This window comes from Arvicola amphibius, chromosome 2 (assembly GCF_903992535.2).
Source record: "Arvicola amphibius chromosome 2, mArvAmp1.2, whole genome shotgun sequence".
NCBI lineage: Eukaryota > Metazoa > Chordata > Mammalia > Rodentia > Cricetidae > Arvicola > Arvicola amphibius.
The window spans coordinates 76939558-76959870 of NC_052048.2; the positions used below are offsets into that span (position 1 = coordinate 76939558).

The 20313-nt window shown below is 42.0% G+C and overlaps 1 protein-coding gene across 1 annotated transcript in view; it reads right to left on the bottom strand.

Moving 5' to 3' along the window:
- Positions 1–20313, bottom strand: part of Eif2ak3 (eukaryotic translation initiation factor 2 alpha kinase 3) — a 67734-nt gene that overhangs the window by 9500 nt on the left and 37921 nt on the right. Inside the window, exons 6-13 of the mRNA XM_038320550.1 lie at positions 20050–20212; positions 18584–18724; positions 17316–17438; positions 16823–17043; positions 14207–14319; positions 12390–12512; positions 10752–10901; positions 1888–2665 (exon numbers count right to left, since the gene is read on the bottom strand). Coding sequence (XP_038176478.1) covers positions 1888–2665; positions 10752–10901; positions 12390–12512; positions 14207–14319; positions 16823–17043; positions 17316–17438; positions 18584–18724; positions 20050–20212 — 1812 coding nt within the window. The remainder of the gene's footprint in view (positions 1–1887; positions 2666–10751; positions 10902–12389; positions 12513–14206; positions 14320–16822; positions 17044–17315; positions 17439–18583; positions 18725–20049; positions 20213–20313) is intronic.

Genomic DNA, 20313 nt, shown 5'->3' on the forward strand with positions numbered 1-20313 from the left:
ACTCAGAACCTCTGGAAGAGCAGCCAGTGCTCTTAACCTCTGAGCTATCTCTCTATCCCCGAATGTAACTTTTTGTTTATTTTAAAGATAATGGTTTTATGTAGTCCAGGCTGTCCTGAAAGACCAGTGACCAACTGTAGGAATTGAACTCAGGGCCTCACTGCATGCTAGGCAAGCACTCTACCAAAGGAGATACACTCCTAGACCCAGGCACCAGTTCCTGATATAGCTACTTCAGTAACTGGAGCAAAAGTTTGTGGTTATATAAAATAAGACTTAAAATATTTAAAACAAAGCCAAATCTGCCCAACATTTAAGTCACTTCTCTCAGAAAATGTTTATAGGTTACATACACACCTACTGGGGGCTATCAGGAGCATGTGGATCATGGCAAGAAACGGTTAAAATTTCAACAGAATCAGCAAACTATTTACAGTCCTGTACACTTGGTTTTTAGAAATGTACACTATAGAAACTCTGTGCATATGTACTCATTACTTAGATAGGCTCTCTCTCACTTTTTTTGTGGCCCAGGCTAGCCTTGAACTCACATCAATCCTCCTGTTTCAGCCTCCTAAGTGCTGGGATTCCAGGCATGCACTACCACTTGGATTTGAAATTTTATGCAATTTAGCGCATGGTACTGCCGCACTGTTCAACACTGCATACTCTGAGAACAGGGTTGAAGCTTCACAGCTACAGCCACTGTGTTAAGCACTTGCCACCTTTCTCCAGTTGACTTCTCCTTCAAAGCCCACACAGTGAGCAATGGGGTAAAAACATGGACTCTGCTGCCCCAAATCAGAGCTGGGTAGTGAGTAGACTCATCTCCCTTTCCACTCAGGCTTTCTCACCATGTGCTATAGAGGCCCAGGGGTACCTGTGTCAAGGCTATTCAAAGCCATAAGAAGTTGGAGGCTAGCAAGATGGCAGAGTGGATAATGGTGCTTGCTGCCAAGATTGACAACTTGAGTTCAATCCCTGGTATCCACACCGTGAAAGAAGAGAATTGACTCTCATAAATTCTTCTTTAGCCTTCACAGATATACCAAGCATACCTAAGAGTGTGCACTCTAAATAACTGTAATTAAAGAAAAACATAATGAAATATATACAGAAATACACACACACACACACACACACACACACACACACACACACACACACACATATATATGTTTTTTTCTAGACAGGATTTCTCTATGTAGCCTTGGCTGTCCTGGAACTCACTCTGTAGACCAGGCTGGCCTTCAACTCAAGAGATCCACCTGCCTCTGCTTTCCAAGTATTGGTATTAAAGGTGTGTGCCACCACTGCCAGGTGATGTAGAAGTATTATTTCCTTTTTCTTTTTTAAATAAATCTTTATTTTATATATATATATATATATATATATATATATATATATATATATATATATATATATATATATATAGTGTTATGCCTGCATGTATGCTTGGATGCCAGAAGAGGGCACCAAATCTCATACAGATGGTTGTGAACTACCATGTGGTTGCTGGTAATTGAACTTAGGACTTCTGGAAGAGCAGCCAGTGTTCTTAACCTCTGAGCCATCTTTCTAGCCCCATAAAAATATTTTTAAAGCACAGGAATTATGTAGCATAACTGCTCAGAGTGGACTTTAGAGACTCTTTTCCCTATCAAGACTACTAAAATGAACGGGCTATAGGGGAAAATGCATGGTCTGTCTGAACCTTCCAAACACAAGACCTCTTCCTCTCCTGTCTCTTTCCTGGACTGCTGTTCTCTGAAGCCTTTACATTACTCCACTCTGCCAGCGCTTTGGTTAAGGACTGACGATTGTAATCCTGCTCTGAACCACAGATATCACACCCCAGACCTGGCGTAACGTTCTCTGACTACACACCTTGAGGTCCCTGTGCATGAGTCCCTTGCTGTGCAGAAACTCCACGGCCTCTGCAATCTGCAGAAAGATGTGCAGGCACACGCTGTGGCCCCTCTCCTCCATGCTGCAGCGTCGGTTCATCCAGTCTTTCAGGTTCTCCTTTCTGCACAGCTGCATCTGAATGTACAGGTACACCTTCGGGGAGCTGGGCTGGAGCTGGTCCACAGTGTTCCTGGTGAAGTCTAAACTCAGAGTGGTTGGTCTGGTAGGAGAGGTAGATAAGGTGGCTTCGGAAGAGGATCTGCTGCCAGAGCACTTGAGCTCAGTTAGCTTGTTAACACAGTGGCTGCCATTGTGCGGCCGGGTTCTGGGGTCTTCCTTACTGGACGCATTGTCGCAGCCAGAGTCTTCAAACACTATGGAAGAGGACGTTCCCTCCCTTGACCTTGTGTAGGGAGAAGCTTCAGAAGGACAGAGTTCAAAGGAGTGCCCCTCATCATTGCCGTCCACAGTACCATCTTCCACGTCACACTCTGTCAGGCAACTGTCCTGGAGGAGGTGGGCAGCATCCACTGACTCGCTGTTGTCTCCACAGTCTGTTCCTGAGAACTCCAGGGGGGAGAATTGGCTCTCAGAGGAACTTGTCTGGCCACAGGAAATGCCCACTGAGAAAGACCGACTTCTTTGAGGTGAAGGAGCTATGACTTCAATATGTTCTTTTGTAGAGAAAGGATCCATTCTGCGGATCTTAACGGATGGTGCATCCATTGGGCTAGGAGAGCTGAGTGGCCAGTCTGTGCTAAAAGTGGGAGAAATACAAAGAACTGAATGAATATACATGAAGTTATGTGATCTGCACATTGGTTTTAAATGTTTTAAGTATTAATAATATACTTACCAAAACACATAGGGGAAATAAACCCTGCCATGAAGGACAAAGAACATCTTACCCCATCTATTTCTTTACAAAATTTTTATTTGAAAGTTTAATTTTGTTTTAAATTTGTGTATTTGTGTGTGTCTGCGTGTTCAACTCATGTGTGCAGTGCCTGCAGAGGCCAGAAGAGAGCACTGGATTCCCTTGAACTGGAGTTACAGGCAGTTGTGAGCCTTCTGATGTGGGTGCTGGGAACTGAACCAAAGTCTCCTGCAAGAGCTCTTAACTGCTGAGCCTTCTCTCCAGCCCTCAGAGCTTAATTATATACTTGAAATAGTTGTCTGTGTGGCAGTCTTTTGTACAAAAATGTAAAATAGCAGAGCAACACCATCAGGGTTTCCTGATGGCCACAATTCTGAAGCCCCTGTGCAACCTATAGCAGCTCACATGCTTTGCTAAGAGGCCACTTCCCTTCATCCTGGAGTCTATAACAGCTGTTACGTAACAAGACACCTCCAGGGACTGAACGCTCTGCAGGAGTGTTGCTTTAGTATACTTCATCGTGGCTTTTGAGGGGTTTCCTTCCTACAACACATCATACATGTATTAAACTGAAACAGCCACCCAGGCAGTGGTTGTACAGGCCTTTAATCCCAGCACTTAGGAGGCAGAGGCAGGTGGATCTCTGAGCTGGAGGCCACTCTGGTCTACAGAGACTTTCAGGACAGCCAGAGTAACATAGACAAACCATTTGTTGAAAAACTAAAATCAAAAACCCTAAAATCAAGGGGAGCAGGACTGAGCCAGTGACCTGGGCCAGAGCAGGCCTGAGACAATGGCAAGCTCCACAGAGTGGGAGCAGATCCAGACCAGGGACATTTGCAGAGGCAGGACTGAGCCAGTGGCCTGGGACAGAGCAGACCTGAGACAAGGAACTCTACTGGAGCAGGTACAGGGGAGCAACTGCTCAGCAAGTGGGCCTGAGTGAGAGATCGCCACGTGTCCGGGAATGAATTTGGACCTTCCAGGGAGTAGACCTGAAGCCAGGACCCCTGCGGGCCTGGGTGTAAGTCTGGGACCTCCAAGGTTTAAGCCTGAGCCAGGACCTCTGCAGGTCTGCGCGTGAGTCTGGGACCTCTGAGGGAATAGGTCTGAGCCAGGACCTCTGCAGGTCTGGGCTTCGGTCTGGGACCTCCGAGGGAGTAGGCAGGAACCAGAAACCTCTGTGGGTCCAGGTATGAGTCTGGGACCTCTGAGGGAGTAGACCTGAGCCAGGTCCTCTACGGGTCCAGGAGCACCCGAGTCTGAAACCTCTGAGGGAGAAGATAGAGCCAGAGAAATTTACAGGACCGGCACCAAGTCAGGAACTTCTGCAAGAGCAGATCCAGACCGGGGACATTTATAGAAACAGGTCTGAGCCGGCAATCTAGACCAGAGCAGGCCTGAGACAGCAAACTCCTCAGGAGCAGAACAAACCCTGGAAGCACTGAGCGACCTCCAGGAACATGGAGTGAACAGTGGGATAACTGGAACCATGGCACTGACTGCATCACAAGAAGCAACCATCTGAGCCTTGGATCCACTGGCACCTAGAAGATTAATCACCAGAGTCATAGACAGCCCCAATCATACCAATTAGAGGAAAAAGATGAGTAGACAAGGTAAGAACGCACGCAACAGCACAAAGAGCAACATGACACCAGTAAAATCTAGAGACCCTACAATAGCAAAACTTGAACAACCAAGTATGGATGATCCAGGAGAAAATGACCTAAAAAATAAGTTCAGAAGAATATCTGAGACTCTTAAAGAAGAAATGAGAAATTCCCTCAAAGAAATAGAGGAAAGACAAAAAAAATTGGAAATCACCAAATCCTTTAAAGAAAACCAAGAAAAAGCAATCAAACATATGAAAGAAACCATTCAAGACTTGAAAAATGAAATAAAGACAATAAAGAAAACACAAGTCAAGGGAATTATAGAAACAAGTCATGAGAAAATGATCAGGAACCACAAATGCAAACATAAACAGAAGAATACAAGAGATGGAAGAGAAAAATCTCAAGCACTGAAGATACAATAGAGAAAATAGACTCATCAATCAAAGAAAACATTAACTCTAACAAAATATCCAGGAAATATGGGACACCATGAAAAAACCAAGCCTAAGAATAATAGGTATAGAAGGAGAAGTTCAACTCAAAAGCACAGAAAATATATTTAACAAAATCATAGAAGAAAACTTTCCCAATCTAAAGAAAGATATGCCTATGAAGATACAAGAAGCTTACAGAACACCAAATAGACTGCATCCAAAAAAAGTCCCCTTGTCACATAATAATCAAAACACTAAACATACAGAATAAAGAAAGAATATCAAGAACTGCAAAGGAAAAAGGCCAAGTAACATTTAAAGGCAGACCTATCAGAATTACACCTGACTTCTCATTGGAGACAATGAAAGAGAGAAGGTCATGGTCAAGCGTTATGCAGACATTAAGAGACCACAGATGCTATCCCACACTACTGCTATGGGACAGTGGTTTATACTCTGTCAATTGTATTTTAGTAAAATGCTGATTGGCCAGTAGCCAGGCAGGAAGTATAGGCGGGGCAACAAGAACAGGAGAATTCTGGGAAGAGGAAAGCTTTTTCTGCAGTCCTGACCCAGCCACAGAAGAAGCAAGATGTGACTGCCTCGCCAAATGAGGTACTGAGCCATGTGGCTAACATAGATAAGTGGCGTAGGAGGCCCTTCTGTATTTGTGTTGCTTTCACTGGTTACTAAAGAAACTGCCTTGGCCTAGTTGATAGGGCAGAACTCAGGTAGGTGGGGAAGACAGAACAGAATTCTGGGAGGAAGAAAGCAGAGACAGGCAGATGCCATGGCTCTCCTGCCAGAGAAGGACGATGGTTAGACTCATGCAGGTAAGCCACAGTCAAGTGGCAATACACATTAATGGAGATGGGTTAATCAAGATGTGAGAGTTAGCCAATAGGAGGCTAGAGCTCATGGCCAGGCAGTAATGTAATTAATACATTCTCTGTGTGATTATTTCGGGGGCTAAGCTAGCTGGGGGGCGGGACACATCCTGCTCTCCATACAACAGAAAAGAATAATGGGTTAATAATATAAGTCGTAAGAGTTAATAAGAAGCCTGAGCTAATGGGCCAATCAGTTTATAACTACTGTAGAACTCTGTGTGATTTCTTTGGGTCTTAATGACTGCGGGAACTGGGCAGGACAGAAACCCCGACAACACAGATTATTATACGCAGAAAAAATTCAATTACCATAGAAGGACAAAAAAGATATTCCATGGAGCTGGAGAGATGGCTCAGAGGTTAAGAGAACTGACTGCTGTTCCGGAGCTCCTGAGTTCAATTCCCAGCAGCCACATGATGGTTCACACCCATCTATAATGAGATCTGGTGCCCAGAACACTATATACATAATAAATAAATTTTAAAAAGATATTCCGTGACAAAACCAGATTTAACCAACACCTAGTCACAAACCCAGCACTACACAAAATATTAGAAGAAAAGCTCCAACCCAAGGAAGTTGGCTACACAAAAACATAGACAATTGATGGTCTCATAGCAGCAAATCCCAAAGAAGGAAAAAACACACAAATTAACATCACCAACAATGAAAACTAAATTAACAGGAGTTAGCAATTACTGGCCATTAATATCCCTTAATGTAAATGGACTCAACTCACCTATAAAAAGGCATAGGCTAACAGATTAGATATGAAAACAGAATCCATCCTTCTGCATATATGAAACACATCTCAACCTCAAAGACGATATCATCTCAGAGTAAAGGGTTAGGAAAAAATATACCCATCAAATGAACCTAAGAAACAAGTGGGTGTAGCCATCCTAATATCTAACAAAATAGACATCAAGCTAAAATCAGTGAAAGAGACAAGGTCATTTCATATTAGTCACAGGAAAAATCCATCAAGAGAAAATCTCAATACTGAACATCTGCGCCCCAAATACAAGGGCACCCCCATGTAAAAGAAACACTTCTAAAGCTTAAATCATACACCAAACCCCACACACTAATATTGGGAGACTTCAACACTCCTCTTTCATCACTGGATGGGTCAGACAAAAAATTACCAGAGAAATAAGGAAACTAACAGATGTTATGACTCAAATGGACTTAACAGACATCTGTAGACTATCCCATCCAAACATAAAAGAATATACCTTCTTCTCAGAACCTCATGGAACCTTCTCAAAAACTGACCACATACTCGGTAAAAAAAAACAAACCTCAACAGATACAAAAAATTTGTAATAACCCAATGTACCTTATCAGATCACCATGACTTAAAACTAGAATTCAACAGCAATACTAATTACAGAAAGCCCACAAACACATGGAAATTAAACAGTGCTCACCTGAATCATCAATGGGTCAAGGTAAAAATAAAGGGAGAAATTAAAACTTTCTAAAATTCAATGAAAATGACTACACAACATACCCAAATTTATGGGACACAACGAAAGCAGTGTTAAGAGGAAAGTTCATAGCGCTAAATGCCTACATAAAAAAGCTGGAAAAAAAAAAAAGAAGCTAGAAAAATCCCACACTAGTGAATAAACAGAACATTAAAAAACTTTAGAACAAAAAGAAGCAAACTCATCCAAGAGAACTAGACAGCAGGAAATAATCAAACTGAGAGCTGAAATCAACAAAATAGAAGCAAGGAAGACAATACAAAGAATCAAGTAGACAAAAAGCTGGTTCTTTGAGAAAAATCAACAAAATAGACAAACCTTTATCCAAACTAATCAAAAGGCAGAGAAAGAATATCTAAATTAACAAAATCAGAAATGAAAGGGGGGACATAACAACAGACACGGAAGAAATACAGAGAATCATCAGGTCATATTTCGAAAACCTGTACTCCACAAAATTGGAAAACTTAAAGGAAATGGACAACTTTCTGGATAAATATCACTTACCAAAATTAAAACAAGACCAGATAAGCAAATTAAACAGACCTATAACTGCTGAAGAAATAGAAACCAAAGTCTCCCAACCAAAAAAAGCCCAGGACCAGATGGATTCAGCTCAGAATTCTACAAGATTTTCAAAGAAGAACTAATACCAATACTCCTCAAATTGTTCCACACAATAGAAACAGAAGGAACATTGCCAAACTCTTTTTATGAGGCTACAATTACCCTGATACCCAAACCACAAAAAGACATTACTAAGAAAGAGAATTACAGAGCAATCTCACTCATGAACATTGATGTAAAAATACTAAATAAAATACTGGCAAATCGAATACAAAAACACATCAGATCATCATCCACCATGATCAAGTAGGCTTCATTCCAGAGATGCAGGGAAGGTTCAACATACAAAAATCTGTCAATGTAATCCACCATATAAACAAACTGAAAAATAAAAACCACATGATCATCTCATTAGATGCCGAAAAAGCTTTCGACAAAATACAACATCCCTTCATAATAAAGGTCTTGGAGAGAGCAGGGATACAAGGAACATACCTAATCATAATAAAAGCAATATACAGCAAGCCAACAGCCAACATCAAACTAAATGGAAACTCCCAGCGATTCCACTGAAATCAGGAACAAAACAAGGTTGTCCATTCTCTCCAAATCTATTCAATATAGTTCTTGAGGTGTTAGAGCAATAAGACACCAAAAGGAGATAAAGGGGATACAAATCGGAAAAGAAGTCAAACTCTCACTATTTTCTGATATGATAGTTTACATAAGTGATCCCAAAATTTCTACCAAGGAACTTCTACAACTCACAAACACTTTCAGTAATGTAGCAGGATACAAAATCAACTCAAAAAAAATCAGTAGCCCTCAGATGATAAATGGGCTGAGAAAGAAATGAGAGAAATATCACCCTTCACAGTAGACATAAATAGCATAAAATATCTCACAGTAACTCTAAACAAACAAGTGGAAGATTTGTATGACAAGAACTTTAAATTTTTGAAGAAAGAAATTGAAGAAGACACCAGAAAGTAGTAAGATCTCCCATGCTCTTGGGGAGGCAGAATTAACACAGTAAAAATGGCAATCTTACAAAAAACAATCTACAAATTCAATGCAATGCCCAGCAAAATTCTTCACAGAACTTGAAAGAATGGTACTCAACTTCAATGGAAAAACAAAAAACCTAGGATAGCCAAAACAATCCTGTACAGTAAAAGAATTTCTGGAGGCATCACAATCCCTGACTTCAAACTCTACTACAGAGCTACAGAACTGAAAACAGCTTGGTACTGGCATAAAAACAGACAGGAGGACTGATTGAACTGAATTGAAGACCTGGATATTAATACACACACTTTCGAACAACTGATTTTTGACAAAGAAGCAAAAAATATTAAATGGAAAAAAGAAACCATATTTAACAAATGTTGCTGGCATAACTGGGTATCAATATGTAGAATAATGAAAATAGATCCATATCTATCACCATGCACAAAACTCAAGTCCAAATGGATCAAAGACCTCAACATAAAGCCAGCCACACTGAACCTGATAGAAGAGAAAGTGGGAAGTACACTTGAATGCATTGGCACAGGAGACCACTTCCTAAATATAACCCCAGCAGCACAGACACTGAGACAAACAATTAATAAATGGGATCTCCTGAAACTGAAAAGCTTCTGTAAAGCAAAGGACAAGGTCAACAAGACCAAACGACAGCCTACAGAATGGGGAAAGATCTTCACCAACCCCACATCAGACAGAGGTCTGATCTCCAAAATATATAAAGAACTCAAGAAACTGGTCATCAATAGAACAAATAATCCATTAAAAAAATGGAGTACAGACCTAAACAGAGAACTCTCAACAGAGAAATCTAAAATGGCTGAAAGACACTTAAGGAAATGTTCAACATCCTTCATCGTCAGAGAAATGCAAATCAAAACAACTCTGAGATTCCATATTACACCTTTAAGAATGGCCAAGATCAAAAACACTGATAACAACTTATGCTGGAGAGGTTGTGGGGTAAAGGGAACACTTCTGCATTTCTGGTGGGAATGCAAACTGGTACAGCCCATTTTGATGTCTGTGTGGCAATTTCTCAGAAAATTTGGAAACGACTTTCCTCAAGACCTAATAATACCACTTTTGGGTATATATCCAAAGGATGCTCAATCGTGCCACAAGGACTGTGCTCAACTTTGTTTGTCATAGCCAGAACCTGGAAACAACCTAAATGCCCCTCAACCGAAGAATGGATAAGGAAAATGTGGTATATTTACACAATGGAGTACTACACAGCAGGAAAAATAATGACATCTTGAATTTTGCAGGCAAATGGACAAGGCCAGAAAACATCATTTTGAGTGAGGTAACCCAGACACAGAAAGACAATTATCACATGTACTCACTCATTAGTGGTTCTTAAACATAAAGCAAAGAAAACCAGCCTACAAATGAAAATCCCAGAGAACCTAGACAACAATGAGGAACCTAAAAGAGACGTACATGGATCTAATCTACATGGGAAGTAGAAAAGGACAAGATCTCCTAAGTAAATTGGGAGCATGGGGACCTTGGGAGAGGGTTGAAGGGGAGTGGAGAGGCAGGGAGGGGAGCAGAGAAAAATGTTGAGCTCAATAAAAATCAATAATAAAAAAAAACCCTGAAATCGCCTAAACCTACTTAAGATGGAGTTATAAACTGTCAACTGCCAAAAGAAAAACCTCATTAAAAAAAAAAAAGGCAAAAAAATGAATAAACACAGAAGCATTTTATATTGAGAAAAGTCATTGTGGGTCCCTTGAATATTATTCATACTAAGAAAAAGCATATTGAAAAAGCTGAAACCAAATCTCAGGCACTTAACAAGCAGCAAGAAATAATCTGATGACATAGGACAGATGTTACCACACTTTCATTTCTAGGCTACCAAATGACACCATGTTCACAGCAAAGCACCAGCCTAGGAGACACATTTTAAGCCTAACTGAGCTACCTTTCATCTTTTAGCCAGATTTCATCCATCTTCTCTTGCCACTTCTCTGGCGGTGTTTCCAGCCAGGCATTGAAGTACCTCACAATGCCTGGGTGTTCCAGCTTAGCCAGGGCCTTGACTTCACGCATCACCTTCTCCCGTGCCAATTCCCTGAAACACAGAAAATGGGATGGTTTGTCCGTATCTGAAGTATTTGATGTCCAATGGCGAAAACCGAAGTGTACAATAGAAATCACTGAATATAAAATTAAGAACATGAGTTAGCCTTAGGTATATATTAAGTGCTAAATTACAAACAAAACATAAGTGGATTTTAGTGTTTTGTTTTGTTCTTTGGTCTTTCTGGAAATAATGGCTACAGACAAACCTACTTGCTCATGTAAATAAACTTTCTTAGCCAAATGAAAATCACTAGAGATTCTTAAATGTCTGTTGGTTCATGAGAGCAAAGAGTCACCTAGTGCTTTCCGACTGCAGCAGCAGCAGCAGCAGCAGCAGCTGCGTCCATCTCCCTGTGCTCCCCACTGCAGCAGCTGCGTCCATCTCCCTGTGCTCCCCACTGCAGCAGCGTCCATCTCCCTGTGCTCCCCGACTGCAGCAGCAATAGCGTGCATCTCCCTGTGTTCCTGGACTGAGCCAAACAAACCCTCCTTTCTTAAGCTGCCTTGCCAGGCATTTGTTACAGCAATGAGAAACAGGACCCTCCCAGCCCAGCCTCCTGAGTACTGGGGTTATAGGCATGCACCGCCAGGTCCAGGAAGCTCTTGTTTAATAGTGGTAAGCCACAAACTGTAGTTTGGATATGGAACATCCCTGGAGCCCTTGAAGGGGATCTGCTGAGTTCAGGTCTCCTCCTTTCTTCCTAGTCATGAGGTGAACTGTAAGCTGTTTTCTCCACCACATTTTCTCTCCCTTGCCTCAGGCCAACTCATCATCAACTGACACCTCAGGAAGAAGGATCCCAAATGAGCAGCTCTAAAGTGAATTATCTGGTTTCTTGTTACATTAGTGAAAAGCCAACTAATACATTATAGCACAAATATTCTGAAATGCTGTGACTACAGTTCTTACACTTGCCTGTGGGGAAATCTTAAGAATTCACATATATGTTTGTGTACGTATGATGGCGGTAAATGCTCATGTGCGTGCGTGGACACACGAAGGCCAGAGGAAGGCGCTGGGCACCCTCCCTTCTCACTCTCCATCATATTCCTGTTAAGGCAGGGTCTTTCTGAACCTCGGGCTTGCTTTTTCTTTTCTTTTCTTTCCCTTTTCTTTTCTTCTTCTTTCTTAAATCTAGGTCAGAAAGCAGGAAGCCTCACAATCCTCCTGTGTCCATCCCATTTGGCACTGGTGTTACAGGTGTGTGCAGGATGCCCACCTCTTTATTTGGGTGTTGGGATCTGAACTCTGTCTTCATGCTTGTGCAGCAAGTGTGTTAACCTCCAAGTCATCTCTCTTGGTCTAAGGACCAGACTTTAAAACAGTCTACAGAATCTACAGCTCACAGCTTTAAGACCACTGTGACTTGGCAGCATTTAGAACCACAAAGTTGGAAGAAGAAGCTACATTGTGACTACGGAGCACAAGGAAGACATTTAGCCTATGAGATGAGATCCAATTTACTAAATCCATTACCTATTGGGGAGACGGATCCTCTTGATAGCATAATTGCAATCATCTACTTTGTTTTTAGCTTCAAAGACAACTCCAAAGCCACCACGACCCATGCACTGAATTGGCTCAAAATCTGTTAGATATCTTTAAAGAAATACATACAAAATTTTAAAAGTTTGAAGTAGTTTTAAATGTTATAATATTTCAATATGAAACAGAAACAGTTCAGTATTGTATCATCATACATAAATGCGTGTAAACTCTCAGAATGTATTTCACAAAAAACACAGCTTGAATTTTACTAGCAGTGTTCTAGGTTCACCTGTGCGCATAAATAAGCAAACACGCATACATACTTATAAATTCCACACACATAAATAATAAATGCTTTGCTTAGTTGGCCATCACTTGTCCCTAAAATAACTGTACCAGTGATCTGTTCGATACAGAACTTTCCATCAGTGATCACACTACTACCTTCTCCAATCTCTAAGCTTTTCTTTTCTTCGGCATTTCTGACTCTGTCAAAGATGCTTTTTCACTGCTTGTAAATTTTCTCTTAGGAAAGTTAATCAATCTTGTTACATTTAAGCACACTGTTAGCTGACTCTGGAAGGGTGGCCTCACCAGTCAGCACACCCACCACAGTGTCCAGGGCAGCTCAGTTCCCCACTGTCAGTCACCTGTGCCTGTCACTGTCACCTGCAGCCTCCCTGTGGTGCCTCATGGCAGTCCTCCTGCTCTAGCCTCCCTACTGTTTGAATTTCTGCCAGGAGCCACGTGACTGGCTCTCTTCAGTTTCTTGTCGAGTTCAGAGGGGAAAGTGTGTCTCGTGATTGTATTTTTCACTCTAAAGCCAGTCCACATTTGAGTTGTGTTCCCCATGCTGGAATTAATGTCATAAATTCTAAGCTGTGTGTTCTGTGTACTGTAATGAGAACACAGAAGACGGGGTCCGGCCTATGCTGTGCACCATGCCCTCTCAGGCTCAGGCTTCTTGTTACTGCCACGCGCGCTCCTGGATAGCTGCTTCTTTGTACTTAATGAAACCTCATCCCCTTCATTCTAGCTGCTTAACTGTTCCGTTGCACTGTCCACACAGTGTGCAGAATGTCCACACAGTGTGCAGAATGTCCACACAGTGTGCAGAATGTCCACACAGTGTGCAGAATGTCCACACAGTGTGCAGAATGTCCACACAGTGTACAGAATGTCCACACAGTATACAGAATACTTTCTTTTGCAGTTACAATGAAGCTCATGTGTCTCAGCACGGCTGCATCATGGGGACCATAAATGTGGGCAAAACATTTTTGTTTCTTTTTGTCTTTCTAGAATCTGGACACTAGCTGGCAAATCAAAGGTCTCTCAAATGTCTGTTGAGTTACTGTGAGGATTAATGCATCCCACGGATGGAGACTCAGCTGTTCTAGGGAGTCGTTCTTATGAAGTAAGCTATGACTTGCACACACACATTAATTTAGTAGTTGCCTCAGCTGTTCAGAGAACAGCTAAGGAGGAGACATAATCGATGCCAACCCTCCCTGGGCCAATTACCTTCACAGAGAAGGAAGAATGATCATCTGAATTCCCAAAAATGGCGAGTCAAAGATCTCAGTACAAATCCGCCTCCTCAAATGCAAAAGCCCTCAACAGTTCCAGGACCGATGGTACCACCTCCCTATCTTCTAAAAAAAATGGCATCTCATACGTGATATAAGACATAACTAAGTCTCATTTTGCTAGCGTCTCAGCTGGAGGATGACAAAGCTGGGATTTGAACTCACAGCTGAACACAGCAGAGGCTGTTTGTATGCATCATTTCCCGAGACACCTACCGGGACACGTAGCCTGAGTGTTTAACGTCGTTCCAGCCACTGTCACTGGCATCAGCGCTCGCAGAATCGTACTTATTTTCAGTCTGACACTGAGTTTCAGACTCCTTCCTTTGCTGAGAAGGTAGAAAGCAGTTACTTACTGTTAGTACAAAGCTGAACGGAAGTCAGCTGATCATCTTAGTTCAAGAGCTAACATTGAAAAACAAACAGCTCTGGGGAAAATAAAAAGCATATACACAAGAAGAGCGGTTCCCTTCACTGTATCTCAACAGGCTCAATTCCCATTGCCAGCCCTAGTGTCAGTAAATGGATTTTGCTATTTACTCTTTTTTAAAATATTTGAAGTGTATGAATGTTTGCCTTCATGTATGTATGCATATGTATATATGTGTGCTAGCGCCCACCCTGGCCAGAAGAGCATGTCAGATCCCCTAGAAATACAATTACAGATGGCTGTGAGATGCTCTATGGGTACTGGGAACTGAACCTCTTCAAGAGAAGTGATCTTAACCTCTGAGCCATCTCTCCACCCCTTGTAAATGCTTTTAAAAATATTCTGACTACAGGAAATTGAACTTGGCAATGTCTCTTTATCAACCTTAGAAAGACTTTCTAGAGAATATTAAATATTAGCAGAGATAATCACGGCTCATCTATTGTATAACTAATTCTTGTCTTGCTAGGTAGGTGTTATGTAAAGGACTGGAGAGCTGGACAAGTGACTAACTTGTTCCAGAACGTCATCTGCAAGCAGAGAGAAACAAGACAGTCCCTATTAAATGTATTAGCAAGGAGAAGAGGGTATATTTATTTATTAATTATGTAAATGTATTATGTCTGCATGTACGCCTGCATGCCAGAAGAGGGTATCAGATTACGTTATAGATGGTTGTGAGCCACCATGTGGCTGGTTGCTGGGAAGTGAACTCAGGATCTCTGGAAGAACAGCCAGTGCCCTTAACTTCTGAGCCATCTCTCTAGCCTGAGGTTGTTTCTGACATAAGCAGAAAACCTAACTCGGGCATCTAAGGACCCAGGTGTGGGGAAAGTTGAGTACAGAACAGGTAGGGCATGACTCACTGAAAACCCTTGCGTTTTTGAAGGACGAACTTTATTCTATCAAAACGTGAAGTCAGCTACTAGAATTTTAATGCTAGGAAATGAGTCAAAATGGAGTGGGGATGAAGACTGGCTTGTAGACAGGGAGTGCTCGAGAGGCATGAGCCTAGTCAGAGGATATTTCAGCGATCAGAAGATGAGCCAGTGATGGTTATCTGTACCGAGGAAATGAAAACTGAAGATATTTAGGAAGAAGACCTTGACAGAACTGGTGACTGGTGCAGGAGAGAACAGAGAGCAGGTAAGAACATTGTGGTCTGAGACAGAAAATGCCAGCAAGACAGGCTGGGGACGGAATGGGATGGGATGGATGAGCAGTGTGAGCTATGGCTCATCTGAGCTAATTGTATAGTTCTAGCTAGACAGTTGCTCCAGAGAAACGATTTGGATCTGGGAGCAAACCAGGAAGTTGATGTAGGCCAATTGCCGTCAGTTCTGGTCAACATGGGCTACAGGGTAACCCCTTTCTATGAAATCGAAAAACAAAAAAAGAGGGAGGTGGGTGGGATTTGGGGGTCTCTAAGATGCTTGGCGGTGAAAAGAAGAGAACACGTGAGGAGACTCTGTGGAGTCCTGAGGTGTAGGGTGGGGCTGGGAGGAGCAGAGAAGGGTGAAGTCCTGAAGGATCCACTAACTTCCAAGAAGATTGGGAGGGCCTGGGTCAGGGAAGTCAGACAATAAAAGTCAAAGAGAAGCATTCAACAGTGTCATCACAGAGGCTCGGCTGGGGGACTGGAAAACTGTCCACTGTGTCAACAAAGGATCACCCAGAGCTCTGGTCAAAGTCAGCTTTGTGAGTTGCAGGAATGAAAGCCAGAGTGCAAAGGCCAGAGGACCAAGTGCAGACAAGGAAGCAGACATGGGGTGCAGCCATGCCTCGCATCACAGCCATTCAGGCCTCCACTGTACGCGAACAACAGTGTGCTCTACACGTATTATTATAACAACTGAAAGAGATCTTATTTTTATATATGTGTATGTGTGTGTATGACTCTATGTCAGAATATGGAGAACAGAAGAGGCTGTCAGATCACCTGCCATTGGAGTTACAGGCAGTTAAGAGCTGTCTGATGTGGGCACACAAGAGCAGCAAGTGCTCCTAACCACAGAACCACCTCTCCAGCCCTCCTGTAACATAGAATAGAGTTAAAAACCAACTGTGGTTAGTACTCTTTTTTTTATTGGGCTTTATCTATTTCAGATACACAGACACTTAACACCGTGTTGTAAACACACACTGTGTAAGACTGCAGCCTTGCACTAGCAGGCTGTGTTGTAATGTCTAGCATGCAACAGTCTTGGCCATTTGGAGTGGAAGTACACCTAGGACCTTTGCACAGCGACACATTTCCCAGAATGCACCTTCTTGGCTAAGTGATGGACGACTATATAAGCATAAGTGACCTGTGGTAGAATCAGAATACATTAACCTCTCCTACCGTGAGCTTTCTATACAGCAGATACTCTGAAGCACATCGGGTTCAAAGAGCATCTTACCCTATGGGGCTGAGGATGGAAAAGCCTGCGTACGATAAAGGTTGTGGCTACGATGCAAAGCAATATCGTTCCAAATATTTCCTTCCACCAGTGCAGGAGGAGGACGGGGTCCTTCTTGCGGATGCTCTTGCCGTAGTGTGGGCTCTCCAGGAATCTGACTGTGATCTGTGTGCTCCGTTTATTCCTCTCTCTCTTGTAATACGGCAGATAGTAACCATTGTCTGAGAAAGCAATTAAAAAGGTTTTCCTGTTACGATAAGTATAATAGTCCTACCCACCTTTTTTTTCAAGGCAGGGATTCTCTGTGTAGCCCTGACTGTCCTGAAACCCTTACAGTCTAGCTGTGAAGCTTGTACTGCTTACTGCCTTCCAAATTTATTTTTTTATTCTTCTATGTGTCAATCAACTTACCTTCATCTGAATTCTACTAATTAATTTCAAGTAACTGAATGAGACAATTAAGTAATTTTCACTTGTGAGGAATGACACTTACCATATGGATACTGGAGGATCGAAAGTGCACCATTACTGTATTCCTCATGGGAAAACTTATCATTACTGAGGCATTTGTCAAATTCATCAGACCCGACTAAGACGGGAGTCCTGGAAGGAGAATCTAAAGAGAACGTAAACAATTAACCACGTGACTTTAGTAGAAGGCTAGGCTCATTCGCTCACTTAGCTGATGTTCACCCACAGCTCAGTTCAAGATCACAGGTCAAAGAGCCCAACACCCTTGCTGCTGAGAATCAAACAGTCCTACTTAGAGCACAAGACTAGGAAGATGGCCCACACCTGCAGTGCTAGCTCTTGGAGAGAGGGAGATATTTGAGCTCAGGAGTTGGAGATGAACCCAGGCAATGCAGATCATATCTCAAAACAACAGATGCATAAAGTCATACAAAAAAAATCACTTAATCATCAGGGCAGTTACCTGGGTAAAGGCATTTGCCATAGAAGCCTCAAACTTGAGTCTGATCTTGGAACCCATATGAAAGTGGAAGGAGCGAATTACTCCACAGCTGTCCTTAGACTGACTCACGTGCCTAGGGCATGTACTTCCCATAATAAAATTAAACTAAAAAGTTTTTTAAAAAGTAATTCAAACACAACATTTACAGTAAAAAAACAAACAAAAGATGTGGAAAAATAACTAAAGGATTATCCCGGTACTTCAATTAATTTATTCTTCACAAAAATATGATGTGATAACATGTAACTTTTTCACTTTTTCTTTTTATTGAGATAGGGTCTTACTGCGTAGCCCTGGCTGTCCTCAAATTTGCTCTGTAAACTAGGCTGGTCTCAAACTCAGAGATCTGCCTACTCCTGCACCACTACCACCTGGCATATACCTCTCTCTCTCTCCTCTCTCTCTCTCTCCTCTCTCTCTCTCTCTCTCTCTCTCTCTCTCTCTCTTTTCTTTAAAAGCTATTGTTGTTTGTTTTGGAGACAGGGTCTTACTGTGTAGCCCTGATAGGCTAGAACTCACTGTGCAGACCAGGCTGGCCTCAAGCTCAGAGATTGAACTGCTTCTGCCCCCCAAGTGCTTGGATTAAAGGTGTGCTTGTTCTTTTCTTGAGATAGGGTTTCTTGTAACCCAGGCTGACCTCAGACTCACTTGGCAGCTAAATAGGACCCTGAACTCCTCTGAACCTCCTGCTTCCACCTTCCAAACGCTGGGAGGTTGCAGTTGTGTGTTACTACACATGGCTTACCTAGACACTGTAGTGGTATTTGTAAAGTTTCTAGGTGACTTACGGATTAAGGGCTTCCATTTGATCGTTGGCAGAGGAATAATTCCATTTTCGTTATTGACAGACTCCAAGGCCTTTGGGCTTGTAGGGAACTTTTCTGAGACTCTGACAGATGACTGCAGGTAAAGCTGGCCTCTGTACATCCCTGGGTCAACCACAAAACACATCAGCCATGAGACGGTGTTCTTAAAAGTTCACTTTGACTTATGGCACTTAGATGAATTCTACTTACTTCTTTGCCTACTATGCAGTTCTTTCCAGAGAAGAAAGATGTTCAAAGCATTTATATCTGACTCAACAAAAACCAAGATACATAAGGCCTCTACACTGTTAGGTTGTGGATGATCTTTCTGTACACTGGAAAGATGTCTTTGTCAGGGCACCTTCTGATTGGTTTAATAAAGAGCTGAATGGCCAACAGTCAGGAGGGAGAGGATAGATGGAACTTCCAGGGAGAGAGGGGAACTCTGGGAGGAATATGAGGTGGAAGAGATTCGCCAGCCAGACACAGAAGAAACGGGATGCACGATATAGAGAGGTAATAAACCACATGCCAGAACATATAATAATATAAATAGGTTAATTTAAGTTTCAAAAGCTAGTTGGGAACAAGCCTAAGCTAAGACCAAGCTTTCATACTTAATAAGAATCCTGTGTCATTATTTGGGAGCTGGCCATTTGCAGTCCCACTACATTGTTTTACAAATACATGGCTACTATAAGGCCTCTATAATGTTCCTCACTAAATAAACAGAACTTTTCAATAACAGAAAACCATTCTAACCAAAATATTAAAAAAAAAACAAAAACAAACAAAACTCCCGTTTCAAAGAGATGAAATGACTGTCTCTGTAAGGGAAGTTTATGCAAACAGCTGTAATTCCTGGGCAATGACTAGCAGATTGGCCAACTGCTATTACAACACATGTATGTTATTTTATATTACAAAAAGAAGGGCATTCTTTACTTACATGAATATATTATTTATATGTATATTTGACTTATTCATGTTGCCAAAGACATTCAGATTACAGTTTTTCATGGAGACTGGGTTGAGGTCTGGGTGACATATAATTTATATAATTTTGTGACAACTTAAAACCCAAACTAGTCCAAACATATGCAAAAAACTTCAAAATGTATTTATATGACAAGCTCAGTAGTCCAGAAGCAAAGAACTTTGCTTCTGTTTCTCAGGAAAGCTGTAAAGATGCCATGAAATAAACAAACTACAGCCTGGAAGGGGAGAGCAAACCTATACAGATGCGAGGCAGGGATTTTATATCTATACAGTAGAGCACTTCCACGCATTTCTAACGTAAGTCTCAGTATGCACTGTACTAATTAGACTGCAGAACTGGACAGGTGGAAAAATTGCAGGAGTACAAATCAACGCAGAGATGTTAAGGAAGGCTCAGCAATGAAGCGCTCTGGGCATCAGTGGACCGTCCACCAGCCACATCTACCCACCCAAGTACACGCTGTTCTCTGTGGCTCCTCGAGCAGCCTCTACAATGTCTTCGTCATCTCCCAAAACTTCTTCATTAGTCGTGTAGCTTGTGTCATCAAACAGACTTATGGGGATGACTTTGCCATCCCTGACCAACCAGGCAGACGCGATTGGAGTGCAGAACTAGACAAGAGGGGAAAACATTCAGAAACTTAAGCGGTATTTAAGACGTTCCAACTTGTAAATGTCGTTTACTTATTTATTATTTCTTTCTGTATGTGTGG